The sequence below is a fragment of the Macaca nemestrina genome, chromosome 12, assembly GCF_043159975.1.
Source record: "Macaca nemestrina isolate mMacNem1 chromosome 12, mMacNem.hap1, whole genome shotgun sequence".
NCBI classification, from domain to species: Eukaryota; Metazoa; Chordata; class Mammalia; order Primates; family Cercopithecidae; genus Macaca; species Macaca nemestrina.
In genome coordinates, this window is record NC_092136.1 from 51691198 (window position 1) to 51717567 (window position 26370).

Consider the following 26370-nt stretch of genomic DNA (forward strand, 5'->3'; position numbering starts at 1 on the left):
TATTTTAGCGATTATTGTTACCGTCATTAAAAAATTAGAAAAATACCCAGCTGAATGCTCAAAGAAGGGATATTTTGGCAAAGGAAGCAATATTTTAGCAAAGGAAGCGATAAAGAAGAGAAGGAAAGTATAGAAAAAGAGGAACATTCATTGAGCACCCACTCCTTAGCATGGCCTCACCTTCTCCCCAACCACAGTCCTCCCTACTCCACCTGCTTGCAGGTCCCCTAATGTTCCTTGCCTTCTTTGGTCTAGTGAAAATCCCACACTGTTCCCTCTGCTTCCCCTCACCTGTTGCCTTTTTGCCACTGCTCTCTGGACCTTCCTCACCACCCTCAACAAGGATGGGTGCCTGCCCAACTCCGCCCTGTGCTTCTCTCGGGGAGGCCCTTTCATATCACGCGGTTGCTGCCTGTTGACTGGCTCATTTCCCACCACTCTACGAGTCTCCGGTCACACCAGCTGCATCCTGCTCAGCTCTGTATCCTTGCTGTCTGGTATGGTGCTTGGGATGGGATGAAGGTGCTTAGTATATATACACTACAGGAAGGATCACTGAACGAACCAACTCAGCCCAGCCCCTCAGGTCTGGCAAGTCTCTGCCTGCCTTCCTGAATGAACCCAGTGTCTTCTCATCAAAATCTTGGCCCAACCTTCTGAGAGAAAAAAGTCAGGGAGAAAAGAAATAAGGAAGGAAGGAAAGATGTAAATACAGCTCTTTTTTTCCCCTCCACCCTGGATTTTGCCCTGAGTCCTTTTTTTGTTTGTTTTTGAGACAGGGTCTCACTCTGTCCCCCAGACTGGAGTGCAGTGGCATGATCATGGCTCACTGCAGCCTCAATCTTCCTGGTTCCAGCGATCCTCTTACCTCAGCCTACTGAGTAGCTGGGACCACAGGCATGCATCACCATCCATGCCCAGCTAATTTTATTTTAAGTTTTTTTTTTTTTTTTTTTGTAGAGACATGGTCTCACTATGTTTCCCAGGCTGGTCTTGAACTCCTGGGTTCAAGCAATCTTCCTGCCTCAGCTTTCCAAAGTGTTGGGATTACAGATGAGCCACTGTGTCTGGCAACCCTGAGTCTTTTTAATTTGAAACCATTTCAACCTTAAAGAAAACTTACAAGAGCAGTATAAAAAACTTTTTTTACCCTGAAGCATTTGAAAGTAAGTGGTTGACATGATGCCTGATCAGCTCAAGTACTTTTTTTTGTGTAATTCCTGCAAAGATATTCTTCCATTTAACCACAATACAAGCATCAGATTAGATAACACTGATATATCTAATCTGCAAACCCTATTCACATTTCAACAACTGTTCTTTTGCAGATAATATATCTAGTTTAGAATCATAGTGTTGCATTTAGATTTCATGTCACTTTAGTTTCCTTCAATCTAGAATCTTCCTCAGTCTTTGACTTTGAAACTTGAAGATTACATGTCATTTATTCTGTAAAATGTTTGAGCTTGTCTGATGTTTCCTCATAATTAGATTCAGGTTATGCATCTCTAGCAGAAATATCACAGAACTGACACTATATTGTTTTCTTCTCATTGCATCCTATCAGGTGGCACACATTATAGGTGACTGCCAGATTTCTCCATTCTAAAGTTCTTGCTTTTCTCCCTTTTTAGTGATTAAGTATTTCAAGGCAAGTACTTTGAGATTATAGAAACACACTGTTCCTTATCAAACTTTCCAATTATTAATCCACTTGTTTAACTGGTATATGTGTTTATTTATATTAGACAACCCATGGTTTTCCATTTTATTTAATGTGTTGTAATCCAGTGCTCCTGTAAGTGTATGAGAATTTAGAGCCGTTAGCATGCTTTAGATCTTCCTCCTGTCTTGATGTTATATTTTATTTTTTAAATTTATTTTTTTGAGATGGAGTCTCATTCTGTCGCCCAGGCTGGAGTGCAGTGGCGCGATCTCCGCTCACTGCAAGTGTCGCCTCCCAGGTTCACACCATTCTCCTGCCTCAGCCTCCCAAGTAGCTGGGACTACAGGCGCCTGTGACCATGCCCAGCTAATTTTTTTTATTTTTTAGTAGAGACGGGATTTCACCATGTTTGCCAGGATGGTCTCGATCTCCTGACCTCGTGATCCGCCCACACGGGCCTCTCAAAGTGCTGGGATTACAGGCAGGAGCCACTGCACCCCGCTGACGTTATATTTTAATGTTTATTTTCCCTGGTCTTGATTTTTTTTTAACACGACCACTTTGTTTTATATTTTTCTTAATGCCACTTCATATTCTTTATGGGAAGTGGCAAGGAGCAAGCAAGTAAAATAAATGGAGATCCAGTGTGATTAAACAGTTTTTTAAGCTTGAAAAACCGCTTTAAAATGTACAGCTTTTGTCCTAAGTACCAGAAAATGAAATTCACTTCTTGGAGGGACCACTTCTTTGTCTTAGGAAACATCTACATGATGATCTTCATTTTATTGCAAAGGTAAAGCAATAGTAATAACAGCAACATTAATAATATATCTTTGTTTAGAGCTTATTCTGTGCCAGAAAGTGTTCTAAGCACTTCACATGCACTAACTCATTTAGTCTTCTCAGCAACTCTATGAGGTAGGTACATACTATTAATATTACCACCCCCATGTTATGGGGGAGGCACCTGAGGCACTGGGTGTCTAAAATGACTTGCCTAACATCATTAGCAAGTGGTAATGCCAGACTTCAATCTCAGATCACTTGACCTGGAAGTCCACCTTCTTAACTACAATGCTAAGAAAACTAGTGTGGAGGGGAGTTAGGTCTGGAAACTGGGGCAACTGGGACTTGTACAGGGGTATTCCCTTAAGGAGAAGGAAAGAGGCCACTGGGGTTAGGCAGGCAGCCTGGTGCCCACCTTGTGTGAGACAGGCCAGGAGCTGACAGCAGGGAACCTCTAAGGATGAGCTTGGGCTTGTGGGCCTAAGAGCAGCCAACCCTTAGTCCAGTTATGTAGGTTCTCTGTGGGGACTTTGGGGCACTCCCCAAGTCCTCAACATCTTATCAACCATTGCTGTTTGGCCCTAACCATAATGTGGGTACTAATGGACAGCCTGGAGTCCAAGCTTGAGGCAAAGGCAGGGAGAGGAGCTGCCCATGGAACAGATCCAGAGCCTAGCCCCAAGTGGATGGCCAAGGTGGCAAGCAACAAGCAACGGTCAGTAGTTTTAGGTACATGTTTATAATTCCCTAAGGATTCTCACAAATTCTTGGGACATTAACCTGGCAGAAGCCTGGTCTATCATTAAGGAAGAATTAGTTCTTAACTCATAATCTACAAATAATACTTCCCATTTAAAAAGATGGAAGACTACCCTTTTAGGAGTCAGACTTGCCCCTCAGGGTCTACATCTTTAGTTCTGTCTAGAGGATCCTCTGGCACTAGAAGGGTGAGGTTGTAGACTGTTCCTCTATCAAACTTTAATTTCAGAGCTGGGGTCCAGGACATTTGCCAAACTTTTCCTTTGGATGGGATCTTTTTTAGCATAGCACATATCGAGTTGTTGACTGATGAAGAAGGCAAGGCAGTCATTCATCTCAATGTACAAAGAAACAAATAGAAAGATAGGAGTGTGTTATTGCATCTAGTGTCCCCACTACAAAGGCAATGTCAAAGAGGTTCTTTGGGACATTATGATTGGACAGATGATAGATGGCAAAAAATAAAGGCCAAGTGAGACCTCCGGAAGCCACACATATAAAAATGAGGGTGAAGAAAGATCCAGGAAGTGGGTTTAGCTAGCAACACAGCTGGTGCGAAGGAAGATTCCTCCAAGCAACGTGGACTGGAACAGTGGGCCCGATCAAGTACGTACTGACTCATCAGATTTCTACGTGGAGCCACAGATGTGTTTAATTTTATACTTTGAGACCAATTTGCACACTGTGAGCCTGCACAAAGCCAGCTGCCTGGCCGCAGAAGCATGGTAGATATGTAAGAGCGGGAGATCCTGGCTGCTGTTCCAAGGACTCTGATTGCTCTTGCTGGTTTCCTGATTCCAGAGCCACAAGACAAGACTCAGCCTGTGGCTTTCATCTGGGGTTGTGGCCCAGTCACCCCCATCATTCCCTATTCCTTGATTTTTGATTTTCTTCTGCACTTTGGAAGGCTTTTCTATGGATCTGGGACTGTTGTTCAGAGTCTGGGTGTAATTACCACAAAACACCCTCTGACTTTAAGAGGAAAGAAAAAAGAAAAGAAAACTAGACTTTGGACCATGTAGGAGATGATGGCTAACTAGTTCTGCACCCAAAACTGCAATTAGAGCAATTCTGATGTCATTGTTAATCATGCCGATTTACGTTTTGAAAGGAAACCAAATGATGAATATAATGATTATTTCTGTTTCTGCTTCCCCCTCTTTCTCCTTAAGAGCTGGCAATAGCGCTAAAGTCAAATTAAACATCTGCTTGAAAAATAAGCTGGAGTGCTGATGACAGCTGCTCTGGACTTACAAATGCACCACAGCTGTCAAACTCTAAATTAACAATGATTTTCATTTATGAATAGCATAGAACTAAGACATAAAGGAGCTTTTTCTCCTCTGTTTTCCTGGCTTCCAGGGACTGTTAAATGTGAACTGTTAGGAAAATACCCAAGGAAAAATATAGCTGAAATCAGCCCACAATAATTAATTATGGAGGGAGTGTGGTACATTCTTTCTTCTTATGTAATCTTATTGTTCACTGACTTTAGGTTGGGTATTCTTTGTTGTGAGCAGGCCTGCAGGAAGGTAAATAATTCAGGCACACTTATTTGATTAGTAATTGGGAATGAACAGTGGTAGAGTAGGAGAGCATCTATAGAGGAATGCCATCTTCCACAGCACTGAGGACCTTCAGGCAGCTTCCACCCTCGCTTCTTCCAGATGAAGGAACAAATTCCCCAGTATATGACTTTGTTGCACTGTGGTCACACACTGAGTGTCCAAAGATCTAATCAATCTATTTTTGGGACAGGCTGTTTCATACTTTGTGACCCTGAAAGACAAAGTAGGTGTAGAACCACTTCTTTCTCCTTTTCTACTCTTGTTCAGAGTCATTACTGTCCTTCCTATGGATGGTGTGGGACTCAGGTGTAAGGCAACATGCCAATTGTGTGTATCTCCTGGTTAAAAAAATATGGACTGAAGTCAATGTAGGAATAATACCATGATACTTTTTCACTGTTGCCCAAAGTTCTCATTTTTATCCTTTGATCATCTCATGTTAAAAATGTTCATAGGGATAAACAGATTGTGGTATATCTATACAATGGGTATTATTCAGCTATATAAAGGAATAAAGTATAGTGATACAAGTTACAATATGCATGAACCTCAAAAACATTATTCTAGGTGAAAAAAACTAGACACAAAAGGTCACACATTGTATGCTTCCATTTATATGAAATATCAAGAATAGTTAAGTCCATAGAGCCAGAATATAGATTGGTGATTGCCAGGGGCTGGGGCAGGGAGAGGAGAATGGGGAGAAACTGCTCAATGAATAAGGGGTTTTACTTTGAAGTGATGGAAATGTTTTAGAACTAGGTAGAGATGGTGGTTGCACATTATAAATGTACCAGATGTCACTGAATTGATCACTTTAAAATGGTTGATTTTATGTTATGTGAATTTAACCTCAATTATAAAAAAGTTCACAGGGTTGAAACATTCTGTTTTGATCCTAACTTGACCAGGGCAGGGAATATATTGGCAACTCCCACTCCATCAGTGGAAGAGAATTGGAATTAGTCTGTTTTTTTTTTTTTTTTTTTTTTTTTTTAGGTGGTGAGTTTTATTTTTCTATTACAGTGTTTTTCTTGCCCCATGGAACTAGTCTTGCTGCCATAGACCTGGTGCTAGTGCACAAATAGGGTAGGCCATATGTTCTTGCATGCCCACCAAGTTGTAGTCACTCCCAGGATCCCCACAATGTTGGTGCAGTCTGTCAGTGCTTTAGTCTTCCCACCAAGCTTCAGTTGACTGCTGTGCCTAGAGATCTGTCTAGGGCCTGTTCCTCGGCAGCCTGTACTTCCTATTTAATTCTTGCCAGTTTTCTCCCCTGGGAGCTGGATCCTGCACCTGGGATCTCAGCTGTTGAATGAAACTCTGCTGCCATTGGACTGATCCCCTGGAGCCATGCTCCCGCTGGCATCCCAGGAACCTCTGACATCTGGATTCCACCTGTTGGATGGCAGATTCTGGGGCAACTGAGTCTTCCTAACCAGGCACATGTTTCCATTTAGCCATGGCGTTGGTCTTTTCAACTGCTCTCGCAAGAATCTGCTACTTTAGCTGGTTCAGGAGTTTCCCAGTCCCTTTTCTGTTGACTCCTTGATTCCTCCCTGGTCAGGGTTGCTGAGGTCCTAGGCTGCCTGACGTGAAGCCACCCTGACTTACCACAAAGGAGACTGTAGTTCCTCTTGCTACCTAATGCCAGAAAAATTGTGGGGTAAGCTTTACCCCAGCCACATCAGATCCTCCTAACCCTGCCATTTTCCGCTAAATCACACACAGAGTCATTGCATGTGGTTTTCTGTTACTTTGAAGATAAAAGGAGTTAGTGAGCCCTATGACATTACAAAGTGTTATGAATGCTAGCTAATTGCTTCTTAATACTCATCCTCTCTTCCCACTAACAAGTCTTTCTCTTGCCAGTTTCTCTGGGCTTGTTTTCCATTTTCTAAGTGACATTTAGTTTCCTTACTTGGGGAACAATATCTCACCCCACAGGTAGTCCTCCAACCCTTGGCTATAGGAAGGGCTCTGTCCTACTCCTCACAGACCTACTAAGGCAGAAGGTGGGCAGGAGTGGCGGGGAGGGGAGTCAAGCTGAGTCAGTGTGGCTTAGTGGTGATCAGGGCTTTGGAGTCAGGCAGAAGTGAGTTGAAGTCCCAGACCCCATTACTTTACTGCTTTACTGGCCCAAGTATCAACTTTCTAAATGTCAGCTTTCTTATGAACAAAATGGGAATGATACAGTGAAAATTCTATAGGGCTTTTATGAGAATTATGTAAGACATAGATAAGACCTGCATTGCATTTAGCATAGTGCTTAGCAATAAATATAAGCTACTTATACTGTTATTTGATTAATCAACATGTTGGGCACTGTCTCAGTCTGTTCAGGCTGTGATAACAAAATACAGTATCATCAACTGACTAGCTTATAAACAACAGAATGTATTTCTCACAGTCCTGGGGGCTGGAAAGTCTAAGATCAAGGTGCCAGCATATTTGGTGCCCTGTAAAGCCCCTCTTCATGGTTTAAAGACGGCCATCTCCTCCTGTCCTCACATAGTGAATGACAGAGTTTCAGAGAAAGCAAGCCTTGTCTTTTTTTTTTTTTTTTTTGAGACAGGGTCTCACTATGTCTCCCAGATTAGAGTGCAGTGGTGCCATCTCAGCTCATTGAAGCCTCAATCTCCTGGGCTCCAGCAATCCTCCACTTTAGCTTTCTGAGTAGCTGGGACTATAGGCTCTCACCAGCACACCAGGCTAATTTTGTTTATTTTTTGTAGAGACAAGGTCTCACTATGTTTCCCAGGCTGGTCTCGCAGTCCTGGACTCAAACGATCCTCCCACCTTGGCTTCTCAAAGTGTTGGGACTACAGGCATGAGCCTCCACATCTGTCCCTGTATGTCTTTTTATAAGGGCACTAATCCCATTTTTGAGGGCTTCATCCTCTTGATCTAATTATAGCCCAAAAGTCCCATCTCCTAATACCATCACAATGGGGATTAAACGTCAACATACAGATTTTGGGGTGGACACAAAACATTCAGACCATAATAGGCAACTCTACACACATCTTCACATCCTCTCAGCACAACTCTGACTCCAACCACTGCTGTAGTGACCAACTATGTACAGACCTTGACCATCTCTGCCCCACTGCAATGGGATGATGCACATCTTGCCTGCATGGTGTACCACTTGATTCCTGTTCCAGAGCTTCTCTGATGCTGCAGCAAGTGTTCAGAATCTTAAGAATACTCACATATATGCATCTCAGAAGTGGAGGGGAGCTAATGCTTGTGGGGCCACCTTTAATTAATGAAGGATGGAGACCAATGGAGAGTGGCTTCCCCAGTTTACCCTGGGTGCACTGTTCTGAGACACATGTCATAAGCCTTCTCCAAAGGCCACAAGTGGGATCAAACACCAGTGGCCTGCAGTGGTGGCCAAGTCAGTAAAACTTGACCAAATCACCACCCCTACCCTTCACTCTTGCTCCCTGGGATCACTTCCCAAATAAAGTACCTGCTTGTAAACTTTGGTCTCAGCTGGGCTTTTAGAAGAATCTAGGACAGGAATCAGTAATTATTGAGTTCCTGATGCTGGAGTGTACATTAGAACAGAAACCAGTAAACTTTTTCTATAAAGGGCCAGATGAATATTTTAGGCTTTGCAGGCCATATGGTCTCCATTGCAACTTTTAAGTTCTGCTGCTATAGCTTGAAAGAGCTCTAAACAATACATAAATGAATTAACGTGACTGTGTTCCAATAAAACGTTAGTTACAAAAACAGGCAGTGGACCAGTTTTGGCCCATGGGCTGTGATTTTCTGACCTACATTACAACCACAAAGAAGAGTGAAATTGATCCATGCCTTCATGAAACTCAGAGTCCTGTGTGGGGAAGAGTTCCTACAAATAAGGCTGTAAAGGTGGCTAGAAACATCATATAGAGTTGGACACCATGCTAAGGAATATTGACTTTATTCTTTGGTGGTAAGAAACATTGAATGAATTCTCGTATCTTGTAGCAGCTGCAACTGGGAATAGGTTATTTCACTAGCAAGAAATGAATTGCTTCTTTTTAACATTTACATGAAACCCAATCCTGCCAGAGGGTTGCCTAAGCACCCTGAGTGGTGCTTCCATTACTGAATTTCCCACCCTGGATTGCATCAACAGGGCCAAGGTCCTTTCTCTGATAGACCTGAGGCCAGATATGTTTTGAAATTAAGAATACTTTGAATAATATAGTACATATTCCTTATATCTTGTAATGCCCCCATCAGGGCCTGGGACAGCATCTCACCATCAAACACATTAATATGTATACAAAAAGACCATACGTAACTTTGAAGCAGTTTAGGGCAGGTTTTGGCCCTAAATGAGTTATGAAAAATCTTTTGGATTTTAGAGCTTTCTGGATTTCAGTTTGCAGATGCAGGGCTGTGGACCCAATTTGTACGTTCATGATTTTCCCTAGACTGTGCCAACCTCAAAGGCAGCCTCTGTGTCCTTAGTACGCACATGCAGGAGGTGTTCGGTAAGCGCTACCAAGGGAATGGACAGACAAGAAAGGCTGGGGAGGATTCAGAGTTCAGAAAGAGATGGAGAGGAAGGCTGGTTAGGGACCTGGTGAAGGTCATAGGTACCCTTATGTGCTCTGATCAGGATTTGAACTTTATCTGGAAGTGCTGGGGAGCCCTGTTCAAGTGTTAGGTAAGTGGTGTGACTCAGCTGGGCCCGAGGACAGCGAGTCTTATATCAGCGTGAGGAGGATCAGAGGGTAAGAAACTGGAGTGATCACTTAGGAGGTTTCTACAAGCGTAAGGCAAGAAGTGTCTATGAATTAGGCAACGAATGTAGAGCAAGCGATAAAAAAGAGCCAAGATCTGGCTCTAATGATGCTGGAGGGAGAGAAGAGTCAGAGTCCAGCCTGACCCTGCAGCAGCAGGCCGAGATGGCAGAGTACAGTGTGAAGATCGCAGACTTGGGAGCGTTCCAATCCCAACTCTGTCACTTACCCTGGGACCTTGGGCACATTACTGAACCTCTCTGTGCCTCAGCTTCCTCCTTCATATCTACTTCATAGGGGTGCTATGAGGATGAAAGAAGTATTTGTAGTGCACCCAGAACAGTGCCTGGCTCTTGGCTCTTACGACTGCCTTTAACCAACCACTGTTTCCTAAGAGTGAATTTCCTGATGGTTCACCAGATGAATGTGTTCTCAGGAGAAGGATGATCTACATCTCAGACCCTTCCAGGAAGGGACAAGTAAGTGTTAGAAATCCACCCAAAGGTAACAAATCCATGGAAACAGAGGATCACGTCACGAGATAAAACTTTTGTCAGACTCAAGGATACAGAACTCCCTTCTGGTGAGGTCTGTAAACATTTATTCTACTCATGGGGGCTTTTTCTTTTAATCAATTGCTACTTGCCTGTGACGGTTTGCAGCGTTCTTGCAGCATTGTAACATGCCAGGGAAACTTTAAGTGCTGGGTCACTTTGTAGGGAGAAGGCTATAAGGAGGGCTGCCTGGAAAGTCTGTAATTTAGAAATGTACAAAGCTTTGCATCCAAATGGAAAATGGAAATGGTGTCAGGTTTGTGCCAAAAGGAAAGTCATAATTGCTATGTATTTTCCTTCCCAGCACTCCTGGGCAAAGGAACACAACCAGCCACGTGGGCTTCAGAGCTGTCATCTACAGACATTCATCAGTCTGTGCAGCTTATCTACTAGGCTGCCTTCTCCCAGGAATATTACTCAAATACAACACAAATGCTCCTTTTGACAAGTGAGGGCTCTGCAGCACAGTTGGTACCCCCTTTTTATCTGTCCTGAACTTTGCTGCCAGATTTAAGCATCCTCACTAACCTGTTTGTTTGTTTTGAGATGGAGTTTCGTGCTTGTTGCCCAGGCTGGAGTACAATGGCATGATCTCCGCTCATTGCAACCTCCACCTCCTGGGTTCAAGCGTTTCCTCCTGCCTCAGCCTTCCAAGTGGCTGGGATCACAGGCATGCACCACCATGCCTGGCCAATTTTGTACTTGTAGTAGAGAGAGGGTTTCACCATGTTGGCCAGGCTGGTCTCGAACTCCTGACCTCGGGTGATCTGCCTGCCTCAGCCTCCCAAAATGCTGGGATTACAGGCATGAACACCACACCTGGCCCATCGTTACTAACTTTTTAATGAACATTCCTCCCAGTGTGTCAGTCCACTGTTTAACAACTACTAATGGCTCCCTCAACTCCGCTAGAATCAAGTTCAATCTCTTCCTGTTGGTATTGGAGGGACTCTATGATTTAGCAATGAATTTTGGCCCCCAAAGGCTTTTTAATCTTGAAAAGTTTGTCTACTGTCTTCCAGGGCTGCCATGTTTTCTCTCACTTCAGTTTTCACTTTATCCACCCCTTTTACGTGGAATAACCTCTTCCCTTCTGTCCTTTTATCCAAACCCTAACACTGTCTTCAAGATGTAACTGCTAACCTTTCCAAGAGGCTCTGATTTTTCCATTCCTCATTCATCTCCTTTCTGAACTCTTACCATGTTTAATTTGTCCCCCATTAATGTCTGTCTTGGGTTTGCTAGCTTTTGCATAAATATTTTAATTTATATCACAACTAGACTGAAAGCGTTTTGAAAGTCAGGATCATTGTTTATACCCTGAATCTTCCTCAATGCCTGCTATACTCTGGGTGCATGGTAGGTGCACATGGCATACTGGTTGGTTGGTTTCCCAAATAGCACCTTCAACCTGATAAAGAAGGGAAGTTTCTCAGCTAAATAAAGTGTCTTCCTCAACTTGATTAAAGGCACTGATTCGAAACCTGTAGTACTGAATATTACAATTAAAAGTAAAATAGTGTTCCCATTAAAATCTGGAATAAGCATGAATACTACTATGTAATACTGTACTAGAGGTGCTAGATAATAAACTAAAATATAAGAAAGAAACAACAGGTATATGTATATATGTGTGTATATGTATATATATTCATTATTTTAAGATATGATCATTTACATCAACAATCCCAAAAGAATGAAAGAATAAGCCATTAGAACTACCAAGACAGTGCAGCAGTATCCAAATTCAAACTTAAGGTACAAAAATCGATAGCTTTTCTAAACACAAGGGATCAATGATTAGAAAGCACAAGACAAAGATCCCATTCACAAAAGAAATAAAACTATAAATTACCTATGTGAGGAAAAAGCCTCTCAAGAATATGCAATCTAAATGAAGGAAAATTTCAAAATTTTAAGAAGGATACAAAAGACCAAAATAAATATGGAACATTCCATGTTTTTGACTGTGAATGCATCTTATGTATTCTGGGAAACTATTATTTCAGTGCAAAGCCATTCAAAATTCCAAAACGATTTTTTATCAAACACAACAAACTTATTCTATGATTTGTCAGGAATTAGAAATCTACTTGGATGACCAGGAACAGTTTGAATGAGAAGATTAACGAGCGATAACTTGCCATCAAAACATAACCATTTCAAACCATTTTATGCTATAAAATGGTGTGGGTTTCATGGAAGAATACATAAATAGATCAACAGAACAGACCAGACCTGTATAAAAATTTTGCATTTAATGAAGTAGCATCTCAGCCCACCAAGGAAAGAATAAACTATTTGATAAATGGATGGGGGACAACTACCCATCTGGGGAAAAATAGGTAGATTTCAATTTCCCATCTGTGGTGGGTATCTTTGATTTGTTCCTCTAGATACCTGCTCTACTCTTCTGCCTCCTAGTTAAAGACTGAGAATACTCCGTAAAGATTATATATATGGGCTCTATGTTCCTGTAGTTGGAGCCACACCAAAGGGAGAGCCCACAAGGAATTAGAGAAAGGAGTAGGGTTGGGGTACCTGAGGCTAGTTGCTTCCCTTAACCAAAGGTCTTAGCTCCTGTAAAGGGGTGGTCCTCTCTACCCCATCCTCTCTGCCTTTTCCTTTTGCTTCTTCAGGCCTGGATTGTATAGCCCTCCTTCACCATTATTTTGCCCCCACCAGACCCTTATTAAACTTTCCTCTGGCACCTCATTTTGAGCATGCCATCTATTTTCTGTGGTGGCTTATTAATATCATATCATTCACAACATTAAATTCCAGGAAGATTAAAGACCTACACTTACTTAAAATCTATAAAATATGGGAATATATTTATAGCCTTAGGCATAGGAAAATTATTTTTGAACAAGACAACATCAAAATTCATAAAGGAAAGGATGGATACTACTTAAAATTTCAAACTTTTGACTAATTAGACACCCATAAGCAAAGTTAAAAGAAAGGTGGAGAGAAATAGTTGAAATTTGCAACTAAGTGTCATTATCTGTACTACCTAAAGATCAATTTTAAACATAAATATATTCTAAATAAATCAAATTATTTTATATGTATTTGATTTTATATATTTAATGTATTTAAATAAAATATTTATATATTTATTTAATGTATTTAAATAAAATATATATTTAAATATTTTACATATAAAAACATTTTATAAGCTATATTTTAAATATAATATTTGTATATATTAAAACAAAATTATATATATAATTCAATTATTATTATTATTATTTTTTAGATGGAGTCTCACTCTGTCCCCCAGACTGAATGGCAGTGTCAGGATATCAGCTCACTGCAACCTCTGTCTGTCTCCTGGGTTCAAGTGATTCTCCTGCCTCGGCCTCCTGAATAGCTGGGATTACAGGCGCCTGCCACCATACCTGGCTAATTTTTGTATTTTTAGAAGAAATGGGGTTTCACCATGTTGGTTAGGCTGGTCTCGAACTCCTGACCTTAGGTGATCTGCCCACCTCGGCCTCCCAAAGTGCTGGGATTACAGGCAAGAGCCACCATGCCTGGCCATATAAATCAATTTTTAAAAGACAGATTATTAAAAAATGGACAAGAATATGAATGGGCCATGCACACAATCTTTATGAATCTTAAAGATTGATAATACCAAGTGCCATTGAGCAAGTAAAGATTTAGGCTCTCTTGTTCACTGTCAGGGAGAGTGTTTAAGTTGGCAAGCTTTCTGGAGAAAAATCTGGCAGCATCTAATAAAATTACAAATGTGCATCCCTTATGATCCCATTTCTTGGCATCTACTGTGGATAAAAACTTGGAAATTTGCTCAATAGGCAAGTATCAGGATATTCATCATAGCATTATTTGTCACAGTAAGACACCAGAAACAATCTAAATGTCCATTAACTTTGGAATAATTAACATCCATACCATAGACATACAACAGTTAAAAAACAAAAGGAGGTAGCTTTGTATGTACTGACCCAGACATATCTCTAATATATCTTATTTAGTGAAAAACCATTCAAGTTCAGGGCATTACGCATAACATGATACCATTTGTTTAAACTCAAATTCCCACAGGAATGAAACTATGTACTTTTATGATTACCTTCGTAAATGTAAAAGCAGAGATAAGTCTAAAGCATACAAACCAAATTGATTCTATTGTTGCCTTTGTGTAGAAAACTGGAATTGAGAGAGATGCCATGGATTTTATTTATTTATTTGAGATGGAGTTTCACTCTGTCACTTAGGCTGGAGTGCAGTGGCACAATCCCAGCTCACTGCAACTGCCACCTCTCAGATTCAAGTTATTCTCCTGCCTCAGCCTCCTGAGTATCTGGGACTACAGGTGCGCACCACCATGCCCAGCTAATTTTTGCACTTTTAGTAAAGATGGGGTTTTGCCATGTTGGCCAGGCTGGTCTCGAACTCCTTACCTCAAGTGATCTGTTTGCCTCAGCCTCCCAAAGTGCTGGGATTACAGGCATGAGCCACTAAGCCCAGCTAAGATGCCATGGATTTTTAACTTTTTCTTTATTCTGTATTTTTCCGTATTTCACTACTTTTGGTATTGTTTGAAATTTTACAATGTGAATGCATTTATGTCTTACCCATACAATTACTATTTCTTTAATAAATAGTTGTAGCTTATATAGGACTCCTTCAGAGAAAAAATAAATAAAAGAAAGGCAGAACATGGAGTTTAATGTTAAATGGATTCATGACTTTAAAAAACTTGCCTAATTTCCCCAGGGCCTGTCTCCTCCTCTGTAAAATGGGAGTAGTTTTCTGTGAAGATCAAATTAGACAAAGCCTGCTAGATGTGCGCTGAGTTCTTGGTACACAGAAAGCATTGGTTGACTTTTTCTCTCTCCCTTATCTGACTTGTAAGAACCTCCAGGGTCAAGAACATACCTCCATTGTGTATATCGTGGATGCCTGGGCTAAGAGAAGCTCAGTTGCATTTGTTGGAAGAATGAGTGAATGAACAAGCCATACATGTTGTTAATGGATAAACATATGTACACATACATTGATTGTTAATGGGTAAACAATAGATGCCCTTCTGGCTTCCACCAAAAAGATCTAATGCTTCTGGGTTGTAAGAACAATAAATCAAAGAAAACTAGAGATCTGGGCCAGAGGGATAAGAGCTTTTAGAGCAGGAAGACTCTTCACATAGATCTGACATTTTCAACCCATTTTCTTTAGAGCTCCAGGCTCTGTGGAGCCACTGGGCTGTCATGGGTAGTGGGATGGGCACTGAGGGCCAAGCTGGGAACCCAGTCTCTGGGCTAAGAGTGAATATACTAACAGACAATAGCAAGGCTATTTATCCCAATGACCATAATACTCTGACCTCCAGTCTCTGGGCCCCAGCAATCGACACAGAATATCAGGATTTGTCCAAAGAACTGTCAACTGCTCTATTTTTTGCCTTCACCACCTCCCTCACTTTCAACTCAGAACTAACCAGAGAAAGCCAAATATGCCCTCCAAACCAATCGCATAAGATGCTCCACTTGTAGTTAGCCTGCCTCCAGCTTCCTCATGCCAAGGAACCTCCAATCAGTCTTCTCTTGTTTTCACTAGAAGGCTTTCCCAGTCCTCTGCCTGCCTTTGAGACTCTGCCAAATGCTAGTAATGGCAGCTGACTCCCTTGTTATACAACAGGCTCTGAACACACAGTCTCTGTTCTCATTTCGGGGGTCTTTGTTCATTTCCACAAGGCCATCTCCCACATTTTAACTAGATACTATAGACATGTTATATATTGACATTTATAGACACGATTTCATGTTTTAAAATTCTACTGATTTTTTCTTAATGACCAGTGTAGATTAATTCCAAGAGCCAAACTGCTCAAGGAAACTGAGGAGAGATGCTCAGCTTGCATTAAACTATGAAAGAAACAAATAACGTCCAGACAGATGGCAGCAAAGGGAGGCCAGACGACGACAGGGCTGAGTCTGGACAATGGACAGATGCTTCAGAGACTCTGTGGGGTTTTTCCCATAAGTCAAGCACAGTGGAAGTCTAGGAACTACAGGGACTGCAATGCCTAGGTGGGCTTTCTTATCACCATCTCCTCAGGGGTGGGCTGGAGTTAACCACAGTTGTAAGTGTGTCAAAATGACTATATTTGACAAATGAACCAAATACATAAATAAGACCTTCGAGGATTTAAAAAAGAGACTGTTGGGAAGGTCTCAGTGCCTACTTCCATTAAAAAAAAACAGTGACTTCTTGGAGGCAAGGACTGGAACCATGTCCATCTATCCAAGACTAATTTGCTGGTATGAAATCCTAACATTCTAAGCATCATTCTCTATAGGACTTCAAACCTATTTAAAATAAATTATGGCTGTGTTTCACCAAACTGTGAATGTTAATAGATGTCACCATAAAAAAAGAGCTTTACAATCAAGTAAGTTTGGAAAATAACTGGGTGAAACCAAATTAAGCAGATTTTTATATTTTGCCAGGACTTTGCAAAACCTTCATTATGCTAGTGTTGTGAATCTGTAAGAAGCGTATTTAGTACATAGCATTTTGCAAACATTTGACCACGGAAATTGTTTTCCTGCCCATCTATTTCCATTTCCCAAACCATCATTTTGTGGCATGTAAGTTTGGAGATAATAGGTTGAGACAACACTACCTTTCAGAGGAAAACTGTTTTGGCTGGTTAATACCTTTTATCACCTATTATAATTCACTGAAAGGAGGGTCAAGAGGCAAGATAGGAAGTGGCACCAGAGGGCCATTTTGATGGGCAAGGAAGAAGGTAGCATCATAAAGCAGAGCTCAGGGCTAATGGAGGTCACATGTGGGTCTCAGGGTAGCCTAAGCATAGTCTAAGGATTCTAGGTGCTGTATGCTCTGAGAAAAGAAAAAGTGTTAAATTCCAGGTGGAAAAAGTCAAAAGATTATCTTCATCTGGTTTGTAATTTTTCTTAACCAGCCCTAATATAATTATCTGTAGTAGGACAGGGTGGCCAGGAGAATCATCCTATTTGATGAACATAGATTCCAGCAAATGAATCTTTATGAAGCCAATGATAGTCTATGGTGCTATTGAGAATTCAGATAAGGGAGGGCAGAGGGATGATGCAACTTTCTGATCCTCAGTAACGAACTTTTTTTTTTTTTTTTTTTTTCCCCCTGCAATCACATCACAAAGTCTTTGATAAACTGCAGGGAAGGATTCCATGGTTACTTACTTCAGAATCACGCAGCCTGTTCCTGCTGGTGGCGCTATCCAAAACACCTGGATCCGCGTCCTCCTCCGTGGAGTGCTTTCAGTGACTGCAACAGGGCAATTGCTCATAAATTGTGTTTCTTCTTCGTCTATGATCTACGGAAAACCAGTGGGAAATAAATACATGCAACATCATTTTGAGAGGGCGCTTAAGCTTCTAAGTTGGTACTTCCTTAATTTTATTTTTAAACTTGTCATTTTGTGTTAGCAACTCTGTATCCCCAGGCACCAGAATAGTGCTTGGCATAAAGTCCCAGTCAATGTTTGTTGAATGAATTAACATTGTATGAGGACATGGATTGGGCACTTCTTTGCTCTCTGGGACCAAATCTTGTGTCAACACTTTGAGGAATTAACCACTAGGTGATGATCTTGCTTATTTCAATAGAACAACCTGTGTCCCACTTTGGGGAAGGAGGAGGATGGGGAAGGGATACTCCAAATCAAACACTATATAGCAAAACTTTGTAACTCAGCTACAATTTTGTAACTTAAAATGTTAAAACACCCTTTTAGAGGAAGTATAGCAAAGTATATAAAGTCTCCCAGCTTCATAGCACTTTTTACTAGCGCAGTTCCTACTTCTTTAATCTGTGCATTACATTTACTAATCAGTATTCTCCCAAATTAACCATCAAAGTTTCCTATGATGCTACAAACAAGATGGTAGCCTTTCCCATTCCCCAAGGATGTTCCAGCTTTTCTCCTGCCTGTTGCTTCTGGGCCTCCTGTGGTACTTGCCTATCCCTCTTGCAGAACAATAGTATATTAGACCTGAAAGGATCTTTTGGGGGAAAATAATCTAAATCCAATTGGTTTTAAGTGCCAACTCCAATGGATTGGTAGTAGCTGGATCATGAATAGTGTTGATAGCATTAATAGATAATATTAATTGAGTGTTTAATATGTGCTAGGCACTAAGTGCTTTATCTGAATTAATCTTCAAAACACAATCTTATTAAATTATTATATCTATATTGTATTTATTTTACTTAAAAAAATTCCTTTTTAGGACAACAGACAAAAGGAATGAAGTCACTCAAACTCCATAGCTTATCATGTAATTTTATCACTGGACAAAGCAAAGACCATTTTCTATTACTTTTTATCTTTATACTCTTTACGCTACTTTTTTTCCTCTACTTAGCACTCACTCCTAAGTATTTAATGTGTGTGGTTCTCAGTGTGTATTATTTAGAATTGTTTTGTGTTTTAATGGTTCTTTCATTCAACTTTATGCTTTTTTGAGCTATGTCAGTGTTACTACATGTAAATGTAATTTGTTTATGACTGTTGCCTAGTATTCCATTGTATGCATTGATCACATTTTACATAACCATTCTTCCAGTGAGAGGCACTTAGCTGACTTCTAGTTCCTTGTCTCCACAAATATTGATGTAATGAAGAATCTCATGCTGCTGTACTTGTGATCAGTTTCTCAGCAAGATTGACAATGTAGTAGGATTGCTAAGTTGTGGGTATAGTCATATTAATTTCACTAAGTACTGCAGAATAGCTATACCTTTTATTCTATCAGCTATGTACTAATGTTCCTAATTTCCCCCATATCCTCACCAGTACTTGTTATTACCGGACTTTCTAATTGTTTCCAATCTGATGCTTATAATGTCGTATCTTAATATTAGCACACTTGATCATCTTCACAAATTTATCAGGTCTGCCTTTCTGCAAATTGTCTACTCAAAATATTTGCCAGTGGATTTTATTGTCTTTTTCTTGCTGTTTTGGGGATTTTCTAGATATGAATACCTCATCATTTACACATATCTCTTCCTTTCTGGCATCCAGAGGTTACTGTTACCTTTGGAATTCCTCATTTAACAGAAATAACTTTCATCTAGTCAAATTCATCAACTTATCTCCTATGGCTAGCACTTTTATCATCTTGCCTAAAGAAACTGAGATCACATAGGTATTCTTCAATATTTTCTTTCATTAGCTTTATACTTTTCCCTTTCACATTTAGGTCTTCCATCCATTTGGAGTTTATTTATTTATTTATTTTAATATGATAGAGTAGGGATCTAACTTCATTTTTTAAAAAAACATTAATAAATTTTATTTTCTTAGAGCAGTTTTAGGTTCACAGCAAAATGGAGTGGAAAGTACAGGGTTATCTCACATATTCCCTGTCCCTTCACCCCTACACACACACACACACACACACACACACACACTCTTCCTCACTATCAACATCCTATATCAGAATGATACGTTTGTTACAATCAATGAGCCTATATTAACATATCATTATCCCTCAAAATCCATAATTTACATTATGCTGCTCTCCTGGTATTGTACATTTTATGGGTTTTGACAAATGTATAATGAGATGTATCCACCATTGTAGTATCATACACAATAGTTTCACTGGCCCAGAAATCCTCTGTGCTCTTCTTATTCATCCCTTGTTCTTCCCAACCTCTAATCTTTTCTATCTCCACAGTTTTGCCTTTTCCTGAATGTTATAGAATTGGAATCATACAGTATGTATGTAGCTTTTCCAGATTGGCTTCTTTCACTTAGTAATATGCATTTAAGTTTCCTCTCTGTGTTTTCATGACTTAATAGCTCATTTCTTTTTTAGCACTGAATAACATCTGATTGTCTGAAAGTACCACAGTTTATCCACTCACCTACGGAAAGGATATCTTGGTTACTTCTGAGTTTTGGCAATTATGAATAAAGCTGCTATAAACATCCATGTGCAAGTTTTTGTGTGGACATAAAATTTTTAGTTCATTTGGGTAAATACCAAGGAGCACAATTGCTGGATCATATGGTAGTAGTATATTTAGACTTAACTGCCAAACTGTCTTCCAAAGTAGCTTTACCATTTTGCATTTCCACCAGCAACAATTAGAGTTCCTGTTGTTCCACATCCTCCACAGGATTTGGTGTTGTCACTGAGTTGGATTTTGGCCATTCTAATAGATGTATAGTGGTATCTCATTATTAATTTGTAACACCCTAATGAGGTATGATGTTGAACATATTTTTATATGCTTACTTGCTGTCTGTATATTTTTTTCGGTGAGGTTTCTGTTTGGGTCTTTTACCATTTTTTATTTGGGTTGTTCACTTTCTTAATGTTGAGGTTTTGTTTTGTTTTGTTTTGTTTTTGAGATGAAGTCTCATTCTGTTGTCCAGGCTGGAGTGCAGTGGCACCATCTCAGCTCACTACAACCTCTACCTCCCAGGTTCAAGCAATTCTCCTGCCTCAGCCTTTCAAGTAGCTGGGATTACAGGTGCCCGCCACCATGTCTAAGTTTTTTGTATTTTTAGTAGAGATGGGGTTTCACCATGTTGGCCAGGCTGGTTTTGAACTCCTGACCTCAAGTGGTCCACCCACCCTGGCCTCCCAAAGTGCTAGGATTAAAGGCGTGAGCTGCCACACCCAGCCGTTATTTTTTATTTTATTTTATTTTATTTTTTGAGACAGAGTCTCACTCTGTCGCCCAGGCTAGAGTGCAGTGGCACAATCTCAGCTCACTGCAACCCCTACCTCCCGGGTTCAAGTGATTCTCCTGCCTCAGCCTCCCAAGTACCTGGGATTACAGGCGTGTGCCACTACACCTGGCTAATTTTTGTATTTTTAGTAGAGACAGGGTTTCACCATGTTGGCCAGGATGGTCTTGAACTCCTGACCTCAAGTGATCCGCCTGCCTTGGCCTCCCAAAGTGCTGGAATTACAGGCATGAGCCACTACACCTGGCCCTTAATGTTGAGTTTTAAGAGGTTTTTTGCATATTTTGGATAGCAGTTCTTTATCAGACTTGTGTTTTGCAAATACTTTCTTCAAATCTGTGGCTTGTCTTCTCATTCTCTTGACAGTGTCTTTCACAGAGCAAAAGTTTTAAATTTTAATGAAGTCTAACTTATCAATTATTTCTTTCATGGATAATGCTTTTGGTGGTGTACTTAAAAAATCACTGCCATATCCAATGTCATCTAGGTTTTATTCTGTGTTGTCTTCTAGGAGTTTTATAGTTCTGCATTTTACATTTAGGTCTGTAATCCATTTTGAGTTAATTTTTGTGAGGGGTGTAAGGTCTGTGTCTCGATTTTCTTTTTTTTCCTACATGTGGATATGCAGTTGTTTCAGCACCATTTGTTGAAAAGACTATTTTTGCTCTATTATATTACCTTTGCTCCTTTGTTAAAGATCAGTTGACTATATTTGTGTGGGTCTATTTCTGGGCTTTTTATTACATTCCATTGCTGTGTTAGATTTTTTTTTTTTTTTTTTTTTTTTTGCTAATACCACACTGTCTTGGTCCCATCCCTTCTTCCCAACTCTAACAATTATCTCCTTATTCTTCTCCAGATTCAATTTATGCTTCAACTGAATTGTTCTCATTCGTCTTTTAAGCACTTTCAAATCTCTCCCATTAAAAAGCTGAGACCTTACTTAACCCTTCATCCTCCTCTAGTTATCGTCTTATCTCTCTCTCTTCATCACAATCAAATTACTTGAAAAAGGTACCTATACTTACTGTCTTCACTTCACCTCCCACTTATTCCTCAACCCAGTTCTGTATATTTTCAGGCCACATTGCACTACAAAAATAACTCCAGCTAAGCTTCTGCAATGCTTAATCCAATGGATCCTATATAGTCCTTCTTCTCAACTGGCTCTCCTCCCTTGCCTTCTGTGCCATAGCTCCTTCTTGGTGCCCTCCCTTAACTTCCCCCATCCACTCTCTCTACTTTCTTTGGCTGCTCATCTTCCACTACTGGCCTTTAAATTTGAAATTGCTCAAGGCTCAGGCATAAATCCTCTCCTGTTCTGACTTGATTCTTTCTCTGTAGGTGATCTCATCCAACTCATGGCTTTAATTACTACCTCTGTATAGATGATTCATTCGTTTATATTTCTAGTGTTGGCTGCTTCTCTGAGTCCATATATCTCCAACTTTATCTTTTACTTGCACTTACTTTTGGATATATCAGAAACATCTCAAATCTACCCTGTTAATAACTAACCTAACCATTAACCATCTTCCCTCTAACCTGGTCCTACTCCAATTGTGCAAGTCAGAAACACTGGAGGTCACCCTTGGCTCTTCCTTGCCTTCATCTTACATATTTAAATGTTGTCCATTTCACCTTCCAAATATCTCCTGAACGTCTACCACCATTCTTATTATTACCCTGGGCTAAGCTACATCATTTGTTCTCTGAACTAATGTAAAATCATTCTAACTATCTTTATATACTCTCTCGTCTTTCTCCAATTTGTTACCTATACTCCAAGCCACAGTGGCCTTTTAAAAGCACAAATATCATTACAATATAATATCTCTTTCCTCAAAATATTTCAACAGTTTTTCATTGCTTTTAGAATCAAGACTGAAATCCTACACAGAGGCTAGTTCCTGCCTCTAGCCTCACATTGTGCCATCTCCCTCTTTGCTTCCTGCACTGTCTACACTGGCCATGTGTCTTCTCCTGCCAAAGCCTGGTCAATTCCTATTTCCAAAGCCTTTTTAAAAATAGTCATCATTTCATCATCACTTTGCAAGGTAGCTGGTACATGTAAGTGTGCACTGTAAGAATGAAGTGTAGTAGGTTGGGCATGGTGGCTCACGCCTGTAACCCCAGCACTTTGGGGGGCCAAGGCAGGAGGACTGCTTGAGCTTAGGAGTTCAAGATCAGCCTGGGTAACGTAGTGAAGTCCCATCTCTATAAAAAAATAAAAAGTTAGCCAGCTGTGATAGTGCACACTTGTAGTCTCAGGTACTTGGGAGGCTGAGGTAGAAGGACTGCTTAAACTCAGGAAGTTGAGGCTAGAGTGAGCTGTGATTGTGCCAATGCACTCCAGTCTGGGTGATGGAGTGAGGCCCTGTCTTAAAACAAACAAACAAACAAACAAAAAACTAAGTGTACTTGCCTCCTCCCTTTGGTTGTGAGGTTCCTGTCTGTATGACTTGGCAACAACATGTGTCTCAGCTCCTTTAGTTAGATAATTCCCTGGACTTCATTCTGAATTTGGACTGTTTCCCTAGATGGTTATTAATAGCTTTGATGATAATAATAATAGTTAGCATTTTTGAGCACTTTCTCTTGATGAAGACCTTTACATATATTATTTCAATTCCCTCGAACACTGAAAAATAAGCATTATTAAACCCACCCCTTAGGAAACTACTGTCATGCAGACAGGTTCAACAACCTGTCCGAAGTCCCAGAATGGCAGAGCTGGGACTTGAGGTCAGCCCTACTTGGCCATAATGTCCGTGCTCTTTCCCCTATGCTACAGTCCCTCCTAATTGTGCCATTTTCTTTATGATAGGCAGGAAATTTCTCTCTAGCCAATCCTAGTCCCATGAAACTACATATACTGGAGCAACCCACAACAAAAGACCCCACTCCACTCCAACATACACACAAGTACTTGATAAAAGTGAATAGTACTTTTGCTTCATATTTTCTTAACAGGTTCCTAGACTCCCTTCTGCAGCTTTGTTGATGTGAGGGTAGGTTTCCAAATAATGTGATTTTCTTGGACTTGCAGAATAGTGAGTCCAGTGAGGACGCTGTTTGCTCATGGTTGCAGAGAACTTTGGCAGGAATTTTTAATCCTAAGTCTTTAAAATCCTTGGGAAGGTTCTGGGTGACTACACTGGGAAAGCCAAAAGAGTTAAACTCATATTTAGTTAACATTTATTATCTGCCAGGAACTTAGTATGGTCATATCATTGGACCTTTGACAGGAATAGAAGATTTTACAGATGAGGAGCTGGAGCTCAGAGTGATCTGTCTGGATTCAGACCCAGGGCTGTCTGAAATTCATGCTATTTCAGGTGAACTCTGACCAAGGTCCCATGGGGACATAAGACTAAGACCCTTGGCCCAGAACTGAAACAAAAAAGAATGTTCTCCAATCCATAGAAGCTACCTCAGGTAAACACGGATGTTTATCCACAACCTCAGTTGCCAGATGGTAATTAAGCATTGAACAGAAGGCGTTATTTCCCTGGATCCAGAGAATCCTCCAAACATTGTTTGCTTCTCAGAAAATATCAGCTTCTTCTAAAAGCCTTGTGCCTATCAGAACCTGCTCTCAAACCTCCTCGCAATCCCAAATGTCTCCACACTCATTGTCATCTAGAGTGGGTCTCAGGATCCTACCACGTTAGCTACCAACTAAATGACAGTCATTCATTTCAATCTGTGGTTTCTTTTTACCTAAGACAGAAAGTTAAAACATATTACAATGGAGTGGTTGTGTCTAGTAATAACATTATGGGTGATTTTTATTTCCTTCGTATAATTTTTGTGTTTTCTAAATTTTCAACAGTGATGATGTATTACTTTAGATGAAGAGGTTATAAATTTTTCTTTTTATAAATGGGATCTTACTGTGTTGCCCAGGCTGGCTGTGAACTCCTGGGCTCAAGTAATCCTCTGGCTTCAGCCTCCTGAGTAGCTTGGATGATAGGCATATGCCACCACACCCAGCTTAATATTTTTAAAGGACCTAATTACAACATTCCAGTGATAACATTTCTATTTTATATATAGGTTTAAATAAACCTTCTTAAGTTTAAAGTCACTTTGGGAGAGATTTGCTGGTAAGGCAGCTGCTTGGCTCCCTGAGAGAGAGGGACAAATCTTAATCTATGACTGGTTCCCATCCAGCCAGGTGAGACCACCCAGATATCCACCAAGTTTAGACAGGTAGACAAGGTTTGATTCCCCAATACTTGTCAGCCTACAGTTAAAGCAAACTGGTTGAGTATCTGGTCGTGAATATGCCTTTTCAAATATCAGGGGCATTTTAAGCTAATAGAATGATTTTTCTAGGCTTCTAAAACTTTTCAGTGAACACAGTCCTAAATCACATGCCATACCCATTTTGAAATCTATATCAGGACCCATCTTTACTCTGAGGGTTCCTACTCGTCCCTCAGCCTATTTATGGGCTTTTCTTTTTCAGATCGGAACACACACCCTTCTTCCCTAAATCTAATCTTGACTCCCCTCCTCAAATCTGATCTGGATTGTCTTCCTTGATATGTCACCTCCTCACACTTTCTGGTCCAACAGACACAAGCCTCAAGAGATGAACCTGAACAACATCAAAGTCCCAGATGAAGTTGCAAGCGTTCTACCATGTGGGTGGGCCATGGCAGTGAGACATCCAGGAGAATACTATTCCAAAGTCCACGTAAGTGGTATCTGGGACATTTGTCTTCAGGAAGCAGAGCCCCAGACACAGAGGTTAGGACTAGTGGTCAGGTCAGGGCTCCAGTTCCCACATGAGAATCAAGGAGAAGTCAGAATAGAACAGGAACTTGGAACAGCATCCATAGCAGAAAACTGGTCCCATGAACATGGGCTTGGAGCAGAGTAAGCAGGAGAGGCTAGTCTTAGAAACTGAGCCTTGGGATAAGAAGGGACATCTTCTGTGGGGGATGTGAGATGTGATTAAGGGAACAACTCAGGGGACTCAGTGGCCAATGCTTAGGCACCACGACCAAGGATTCCTATCAGGGATAGTAGTGTGATAACCCCCAATTGAGAACAGCAGCTTCTGGTCTGGGTATGTGGGTACTGGGTGGGCTGGGTCTGAAGAACAGGGCACTGGGACATCCAAATATAAACTGTTGAGTCAGGGAGTATAGGGGACACTGAAGTTAGGGACCAGGGTGAGGAATGAGGGAAGATATGTGCTATGATACTACCTTGTAAATATTTCTTCTCTAGAGGTATCATGAACAGTAGCGTGGTAGAGTAAAAAGTAGATGAATGTTTGAGGCAGGTAGATTTGGACTAAATCATGGCTCTGCAACTTTCTAATTAGATGACTTTGACCACACCAAGCTACTTGACTTCTCTAGATCTGTTTTCCCATCTGCAAAATGAGGATGACAATATCCATCTTGCTTGGTGGACAGAAGCAACAGATGAGATAGTATTGATGAAGCAGCCAGCAGCTGTTAACAGGCCCTTGGTATGTCATGGTTCCCCTTGTATGCCGTGCACCCCTCTCCTAACCGGTCAT

At 40.7% G+C, this 26370-nt stretch overlaps 1 protein-coding gene across 1 annotated transcript in view; it reads right to left on the minus strand.

The window, feature by feature from the left end:
- The window catches only part of LOC105486919 (spondin 1), a 291726-nt gene that overhangs the window by 194020 nt on the left and 71336 nt on the right, over positions 1-26370 (minus strand). The window contains exon 3 of the mRNA XM_011750058.3: positions 17302-17435. Coding sequence (XP_011748360.2) covers positions 17302-17435 — 134 coding nt within the window. The remainder of the gene's footprint in view (positions 1-17301; positions 17436-26370) is intronic.